This window comes from Dipodomys merriami, unplaced genomic scaffold, assembly GCF_024711535.1.
Source record: "Dipodomys merriami isolate MVZ:Mamm:240054 unplaced genomic scaffold, mDipMer1.0.p SCAF_116, whole genome shotgun sequence".
In the NCBI taxonomy this organism is placed as follows: domain Eukaryota; kingdom Metazoa; phylum Chordata; class Mammalia; order Rodentia; family Heteromyidae; genus Dipodomys; species Dipodomys merriami.
The window spans coordinates 3,470,761-3,479,625 of record NW_027202449.1 but is presented as its reverse complement, the minus strand read 5'-3'; the positions used below and the strand labels follow the sequence as shown (position 1 = coordinate 3,479,625).

Sequence of the window (8,865 nt, the reverse complement as noted above, 5' to 3'; positions counted from 1 at the left end):
TGGTGGCTCTAGCCTGCAATCCCAGCTTTTTTGGGCAGCAGAGGTTGGGAGATCAGCCCAGGCCAAAAGAAGTTTTGAAACTGCATCTCAGCCAATGGCCGAGAGCTGGTGTCTATCATCACCAGCCGCACCCGGCGGCCTGCGCTCAAGTCAGAGGTGCCAGGGTTGGTTTCTTTCCCTCCCTTTCTGCCTCTAACCAGTGTGGCTCAAGCAGCACAGGTCCTGCCTAGCAAGGATGAGGCCCCGCCTTTAACCTTCAGTGCTGCCCTCCACCAAAATAAAAGACTGGCCCCACTGGCGTGCAATGTGGAGTGAGTCTCTTCATCGCTTGGGTCTCCTCTCCCATGCACTGTTTCTTTTATTTCTGTATCTCATAAGGAATTGGTATTCATAGAGGCTGAGCAGGGGGACTGCTGAGCTGGACGCGGAGCTTGACGGAGAGAGAACAGTGAGAAGTGGAACACAGCTCCTGTCTCAGGAAAGTGCGGGTGTCAGCCGGTCAGAGCTCTGGTGTCATAGTTGTCAGCTCCTCCCGGGCTGTCTCCCTTCTGGGAAGATCAGCATCCTTTTTGTTAAAAAAAAAAAAATTCAGTGCCTATACTCTGTCCTTTAGCCTTTTTGCTCAAGGCTAGCACTCTGCCACTTGGGCTATATCTTCAATTCTGGCTTTTTGCTGGTTAATTGGAGATTAAGAGTCCCATGGATTTCCCTGCATGGGCTGGCTTTGAACTGTGATCCTCAGATCTCAACCTCCTGGGCAGCTAGAATAACAGGCGTGGGCCAGTGGTACCTGGCAAAGGCACATTTCCTGGGCTAAGGATTGTCTTTCTTTTGGTTCAGGATCCTTCTTAAGCCCAGGAATTTAGCCTGTCTGGTGGGGGGGGGGGGGCAGGAGCGGTGTGTCAGCAACCTGTGGACACCGGCCAGATTGGGGATCTAGGTAGGTAGATTCTAGACTGATAGCCCAGATTTACCCTCTTCCTCCCTCCCTCCCTCCCTCCCTCCCTCCCTCCCTCCCTCCCTCCCTCCCTCCCTCCCTCCCTTCCTCCCTCCCTCTCTCTCTCTCTCTACACACACACACACACACACACACACACACACACACACACACGCATGCACGCACGCACACACACTGTCTCTCTCACACACATATCAGGAAACAGGCAGACACTCTGAAGGGGGGGGTCCAAAGGCAAAGACTGTCCTCTTACAATTTCCTTTCTGTCATTTATCCAACTCATGAGTGATGAAAAGACGCACACATGCAAGCTGGACTTGTGGGCGAGTCCCAGTGTGTGCTGTGTGTGCAGGGTGGTGGGAGGAGGAATGAGCAACTAGGAAGTGCTCTGGTGTTTATATTGCAGTGTGCACTGTTTAAATCACCCACTGGGAATAGGTGTCTGTGTGATTATCCTTAATCCATGCTCATTCAAAGGGTGTCAGGGCTGCTTTTGTTCCCTCCCCTCCCACCTCTCCATTCATACAAACTCCGCTGCCTCCAACTAGCCTTTGCCCACTCCATTCCCCGAGCAAGAGAGTGTACACAAGTCGTGGAGAATGAGCATGCTTTCTTCTGAAGCTGTGTGTCTCTGTCTGTCTGGCACCGCAGTGCTGGGTTGCTTAGTGCTTTGCAGATGCAAGTATTCAAGGCCTTTGCAGAGCTGGATGCTGTGCCTGGCTGGCATCTGGGGAGGGGCTTGCCTGCTCAGCCTCCCCTTCTTCTGGAGTTTGATCCTCTTCTCCTTGTCCTGCTTTCTTCTGCACACCTGCACAGCTGACGAAGAGCTGCTACCCGCGGATGAAAAGGCCGTGCTGGTGACAGGTAAGCAGACAGGGCTACAGCGAGCCCACAGGACGGGATTTGCTGTTCTCTTTGCTTCAGCACGACTCTGTCAGGTTCGCCTTGAACATCAAAAAAAAAAAAAAAGTTAGCATGGAGAAAATGAAAGCACGTAGCCACAGCATTTCTTCGGGTATTGCTTTGGTGTGATCTTTTTATTTTTATTTTTGGGTGGAGGGAGAGGACTGTCTTTAGGGTAAGAGGCAAAGTATAAGGTAAGCTGCCAATTTCTTAGGAATAAATATGAATAGCACGTGTTTTATTACACCTGGGAGCACTCCACCCATGTCTTTAGGTTTAAGTGCAGCTTTGGTGAGAGATTCAATGTCTGATCGGATTCTCAATCTGGCCATCTCCTGTAGGTCTAAAAGAAAGCTCGCAGGACCCAGTCTCTCTGTGCCTCTCTGGGTTTCTGGGTCTCATCTGTGCGGCAGCCTTTGCCTGCTGGCTGCAAGGAGCCTGTGCCCTGTCGGAACCTTTTCTGTCCAAGTGTTGTCCTGACATATTACTCTTAATTAGATCAAGTTATCAGCGTGGCCAGCAATTGAGTTGCTCATTAGCTAAGCTGCCAATTTTTTTTCTTCCTTCTTTTGTGTTTCATTCCACGGAAAGTGTGAAGCCAAATTAAATTCCTTTGAGTTGTAAAACAGGTTTGTTTAGTTGAGGAGTTTGAACTTGGAGAGGGCTTTAATGAGAATTACACAGAGTTGTCTGTGACCCAGAATGGTCTGGTGAGATGATGAATTTCAGACTTCAGCAGAATCTTTTGCTGGGAGGTTTTCCCGCTTTTGACCGTGACCTTGGGGAATGAAGGAGGCATTAGGTGTGGTTGGAAGAAAATCAGGAATCGTGACAATTCACAGAGGAAGATGATTTTTGTATGTTTTTGACCTTTTTGCTCTAATCCAATAACAAAATTCTTTCATGAAATGAAATACAAGTTGGTGCTTGCTGGAGTTTTGAAAAGCTGCAGATGATGAGCTCCTTTAAATTAAAAAAAAAGTAGACAATTCAATCCCTGGGACATTTATCTGCATGAATGGCTGGTCTCATGCACCCAGATTCTTGCTTCTGGGAGCTTGGCTGGGTCTTTTACGGGGTCCCGACAATCCTGATGATCTCCCAGAGCATCTGAAGTGCAGATATAATGGCTGTGTGTGGCCGGTAGCAAGCACACAAGAATTTCAGAGTCTTTCTAGGTCTGACTCAGTTTTTGTACTTTTTCAGTAGCATGGAAGAAAACAGAACAATTCAGCATTTCTCCAAAAAGAAAAATTAGCCATGCCATGATGGAGACTCGGGGTCTCCCGGAGGTCTAGTTACTCTTAGAAAACCAGTTCCAGGGCTCAGCACTTCTATAGCTAATTAATGAGCATACTTAATCTCAGGATAAACTCAGACAAACCTTGGGGTTTGCAGGAATCCACACTTGCTTGCTTATCTCGTCAGTGCTCTTTACCCTCTGTGCTTGAAGCTGGAACTATGTATTTAGACTTATAAAATATACACCCAGCTCAGAGAACCCACGCAGTCTTTGTGACTTTTGACTGTGTCTAAAATCTAAGATAACCGACTTAGTTAGGCAACTCAAGCCCTGTGACTAATCCTGAAATGAAATGCTTAGCAATTAGGAACACTGAGAATGAAGACAAGAAGTACAAATAGTTGAGGGTGACTGGAATGTTACCCCTAGCTTTTGCTGTCATCTTCACCCGGGGAAAACAAGGCTCAATATTCTCCTGAAGTTTCCAGACCTTTGTGAATAAATTCCTTCAATGAGACTAGAAACTTGTTTAAAACAAGAACCAAGCAGAAAAGAGAAGAAGCCGCTTGGAATTTGGAAAGCTTCCTTTCCTTTTGGCATGTGCTACATACATTGGTACACATTTTGGTAGGGCAAGGGTAGGCAAATAAACATGAACGTGCGTAGAAAAAGTGAGTTTTGCCAGGTGCTGGTAGTTCATGCCTGTAATCCCCAGCTACTCAGGAGACTAAGATCTGAGGATCATGATTCAAAGCCAGGCTGGGCTGGAAAGTCTGTGTGACTCTCATGTCCAATTAACCACCAGATAGCCAGAAGTGAAGCTGTAGTTCAAGTGGTAGATTGCTAGCCTTGAGCAAAAAAGCGCAGGGACAGCGCCCGAGCTGTGAGTTCAAGCCCCAGGACCAGGGAACACTCATACCCATTGTGCAAATTGCTAGGAGGTTAAGGGAAGAGTTTGGAAACAGATAAACAAAAGGAAGGAAATTGTTTATAAAGGAAGTAGTTTGTGAATAATTGAAGTAGAATACGTGGATGTTTTTCTGCCCCTTGATTTCTATTTTCTGCAATGTCATTGTATAATTTATATCATACACACACTTAAAAGAGAGTTAAAATTTAATGGATTGAGTTGGTTTTAGTTTCTATTTAACCATGGACTCAGGTGAAGGACAATTTATAAATATAAGTAAAAAAAAAACAACCAACTCAACTTTTGTCCTTTGAGTCTTTTTTTCATTTTGCGAAGGTGTTCAAAGCTCGTTTGCCTCCAAGACAATATAATTATAGTATTCATGTGCAGAGTGTTTGAACATGTGTTTGTCTCCAAGGTTCTGGAGGCTAAAGTGGCTGTTTGATACATTAAAAAAAAAGACTGCGAAATTAACTGACATGATCGCACGAAACATTTCAAGCTTAATACCGAGAGAAAAGCCTTGATAGTCTGGCAGGTGTGGGTTTGGATCTCAAATGTTCCCTGCCTGGGGTGTGTGTGGGGTCCCCCGAGGCTGAATGAGATCAAGACTGGGGTCACAGAGATGTATTAGGAGGGTTTCCCAGCCAAATGGACAGGGAACAGGGAGGCCAAGTAAGGACCTCAAGGGAAGTCCTGGGGGGGGGTCACCTGGGCAGATTGGGAGGTAAGGTGTATAATCTTGAGGACATCGCATCTGTCAATCACCAGTTAAGGGCATCACAGCTGTCAATCATTAGTTAAGGTCAGCCTCATCCCCTTTCTATGCCCCCTGGTGGTGGGAGGGAGGAGAGGACCCTCAGCCTCCATAAACACTTCAGCCTCCCTCTGGTGGTGGTTCCAGAGATTAGTGGGTGGATCTCGAGGGTCAGTGCACAGAAAAGATGGTTGAGGGATCCAGGAACCATCTCTGTGTACCTAACGCTAGACGTACGGTCGTTGGTACTAGCTTGGAGGTTTTTTTTTTTTTTTGTATGTCGGTCGTGGGGCTTGAACTCTGGGCCTGGGCACTGTCCCTCAGCTCTTCAGCTCAAGGTGAGCGCTCTACCACTTGAGCCACAGCGCCACTTCCAAGCTTGGAGCTTTTGGGTTTGTTTTCTCCTCTGTACACTGGAGGAGGCATTGGCAGTAAACACTAACTGGGGATGCAGTATGTGCCACTTACCTTCTAGAAGCAATAGGAGCAAGTGATCGAAGCAGAAGCCCTCTTTCCTAGGACTCATGTTCACTGGGGCTGGACCCCCTTTATCTGAGATTACATAGGATCTGTCCTTCTCGCCCCCTCTAAACATTTTGGGAGGGGCGCAGGCCACTGTACTTTTCCACTCACTCTGGCCCTCCCGGGGCTTTCTCAGCTGTGATGTGATAACTGCTGATTTGTTGACCATAAAGCTGGAAGCTTCAAAATTCAGCGGGGAGGACACACCCGACTCAGGCCGTGTGTGTGTTGGGGGGGGGGCAGGAGGCACTGGGGGTGGGGGAGAGACTCTTTCACTGTTTTCCAGCCAAAGTGGGTGTGCTGGGAGAAGGGTCTCCTTAAAAATTAGTTTTCTAGAAAAAAAATAAGAGGAAGGTACTCCAGGCTTGTCAGTTAAGCATCTACCATGCCACACCTAGCTTATGACATCAGCGACTTTTTAATGGAAAATTTCACAACAGGATACAACTGATACAGAAAAGCAAAGTGTTTTTTGTTGTTGGTGGTGGTCCTGGGGCTTGAACTCTGGGCCTGGGCACTGTCCTTCAGCTCTTCAGCTCAAGGCATTTGCTCTACTACTTGAGCCACAGCACCACTTCTGGTTTTTGGAGTGGTTTATTGGAGATAAGAGTCGCATGGAGTTTCCTGCCTGGGCTGGCTTTGAACTACGATCCTCAGATCTCAGCCTCCTGAGTATCTAGGATGACAGGCGTGAGCCACCACACCCGGCAGAAATGGAAAACGTTTTAAGTAAAGGTCTTTTATTTATTATGCTCTCAATGAGGAGTAAAAGGAGGATAGCGCCTCCTGAGAATCATTCCTTAGTCCTTTCAAGGCTCTAAGAGTTGGGATGCCTCTGGCATCGTCTTGAGATTTGAACTCCTTTGACAATAACATTAGAGTAGTAAATGACATTGACAGTAGACTAAGAGAAATAACCTTTCTGTGCTCAGCACGTGTGTGTGTGTGTGTGTGTGTGTGTGTGTGTGTGTGTGTGTGTGTGTGGCTGGTGACCAAGTCAGAGTCTCTCATTGAGAAACACCAAACCCTTTCCACGCATTTCACATGTGGTTCTCACAACCTTGATAGTTTCCCATTTTGTGAACTGATGGATGTGACCCACTAGGTAGCAGAGGTGAGATGCCCCTGCCACCCGAAAACGTCCTTCTAACCATCAGCAGCAGCAACGTTGTAGCTGCAGTCAGTACTGGACCACAAAGTCTCCCAAGATAACACGTCTCTACTCAGTCGGCAAGGAGGTACTGGGCATCTGTTAGGGACACATGGCTCTGCTTGGTGCAGCCTTGGGCAAGTGGCTGGATATAAGGGAGTCATACTAGGAGCAATGAAAGGAGAGCATCACGGCCAGGAATAGGGCCTTGTGAAGAGGTTGATGATTTGAGAGATGCCATATGCTAGATTTGACCTCAGAATTGCATTCGAAAGCCACGGAAGGTGATTCAAGTAGACTGTCATTTGTAGTTGGAAATACAGAAGTAAAAATGATTGAACAGAGTCCTCGATACTGCAAGGGGGGGGATGGCTGCGACATTGAGTCAGGACTGCTCCCTCCCTGCCCCCTCCCTCTCCCCTCCCCTCTCCCCTCCCCTCTCCCTTCCTCCACGTCTGTAACCCAGTCTGTCAGGGTTTTTGTTTGTTTGTTTGATAGTGCTGGGGAATTGAATCCCAAGCCTTGAACATACTAGCCACACCTCTCAGTCTTATCAGATTTTGTTTTTAATAAACACATACTCCTTTTTTTTAATCATGAAGCTTATGCTTTCTCTTAACTCTCCATAAGAAAGCATGAAAGGGTATTGTTGAACCTAGGCAGTTCTGTGAGTGTGAATGGTGATTTTATTGGGAGTTGTAGGTGCACCGTTTGATTGGAATGGAAACTTGCCCAGCTGTGTTATGAGCAGCCTGAGGGCAGGGGCAAGGTCACTTCTGTGAGCTTGGCATTCTTCTTAGGTTGAAGCAGGTTATACCCAATACAATGAGAATTAGTGAATTATGAATGTATGAATGATGTTGGTGAAATGTCCTACCTTTCCCCCCTGCCTACTAATTGGATACAACAAATTGTCCAGCTGCCCACTTACTTAATCCTTGTCTCTGCCGTCTTTTTGTGATGGTCACCTGCAACTCCAGGCCTTAGCTGCCATCTCTGGGTTTTCCTATCTCTGAGCAGGCATTGTCCGGGGTCCATGTCTTTGGCTCTATGTTGTATGTGTCCTCGGCTCTTTCCCCAAGAGTGCTCCATGTGACTGTCCTCGCCGCTTGCATTTTTCCTCCCTGTGTCTTCTCAGTCCTGACCCTTATTGTGAGTTGTCATTGCAGTTTTTCTGCTAGAGAGACAATCCAGGAGGCACTGGATTTGGAACCTTTGCTTTAGGTAAAATGTTCAGAGGTTTTCTTTTCCTTTTTGCCAGTCCTGGGGCTTGAACTCAGGGCCTGGGCAATGTCCCTGAGCTTCTTTTTGCTCAAGACTAACACTCTACTACTTAAGCCACAGGGCTACTTCCAGCTCTTTCTGTGTATGTGGTACTGAGGAATCAAACCCAGGGCTTCATGCATGCTAGGCAAGCACTCTACCACGGAGCCATATTCCCAGCCTGTTCAGATGTTTTCTTTCTTCCTGAGCCCCTCTTACCCTACAGGGTTGGAGGAGGGCAGGCCATGCTGTTGATGGTTTAATGTCTTATAGTGCTAGGGAATAAAATAACATACGGGCATCTCTACCTTATTATTCAGAACCTGGCATAAGGTTGTGGTGAAATTTGGGGAAGGTAGCTCTTGCCTAGGAGGGTTAAAAAAAAAAAGAACTGATAGTGTGGAAAGAAGATTCATGATTTCACCGATATTGATCGGGCACTCTGTGCCAGCTGTTGGAAACAGAGACAAATAGCATGTGTCCATTACCTCTAATAGATGTAGAATGCAGTGTGGGAGATAGATAAGAAACAAGGATATGACAAGGAAATGCAAGATCTGAGAGGGGAGAAGTGGGCAGAAGTGAGAGGAGGGAGGAGCATGGGAGACTGGGCGCAGGTCATGAATTGGAAATGCAAATCACCACTTAGAAGAATGTCTTGATGGACGATTCACATGAACTTCTGATCATTTGAGTGTGATGGGAGGGTCTTCGTACTCCAGTGTCTGTCTTCTTTTCCCCTGACTCCACCAATGACCCAGCAAAGAACAGCTCACCCCACCCAACTGCTGTTTTGCTGCAGAGCCTACTGCACCCAGGGCCTCCTGAGCAGAACTCTCACCAGCCCCTCATTTTGACTGTCTGGCTTGCGAAGCTAGAGGGGGCTGGGTGTCCCCAGCATAAAGCTTGGTGTCCACACGGGTGTCCACACAGGCTCCCTGTGTGGAGCAACTGTTTCAAGAGAGGAATAATGTCTCGGTGCAGAGGTCCATGTTTGTAATCCCAGCTACTTAGGAGACAAAAACAGAAGGATTGAGAGTTAGAATTCAACCTGAATCGATTTAGTTTCTCAAAATAATAATGATGGTGATGATAAAGAAGAAAAATAAATAATAACAATAATAATATAATAATAACAAGTTGGAGATATAATGTAAGT

General features: G+C 46.8%; 1 protein-coding gene across 2 annotated transcripts in view; it reads left to right on the top strand.

Moving 5' to 3' along the window:
• Positions 1-1,376: 1,376 nt before the first annotated feature.
• The window catches only part of LOC138822877 (estradiol 17-beta-dehydrogenase 2-like), a 30,729-nt gene continuing 23,240 nt past the window's right edge, over positions 1,377-8,865 (top strand). For both annotated transcript variants that reach the window (XM_070015853.1, XM_070015852.1), the window contains exon 1: positions 1,377-1,822. In XM_070015853.1, coding sequence (XP_069871954.1) covers positions 1,558-1,822 — 265 coding nt within the window. In that variant the 5' untranslated portion in view covers positions 1,377-1,557. The remainder of the gene's footprint in view (positions 1,823-8,865) is intronic.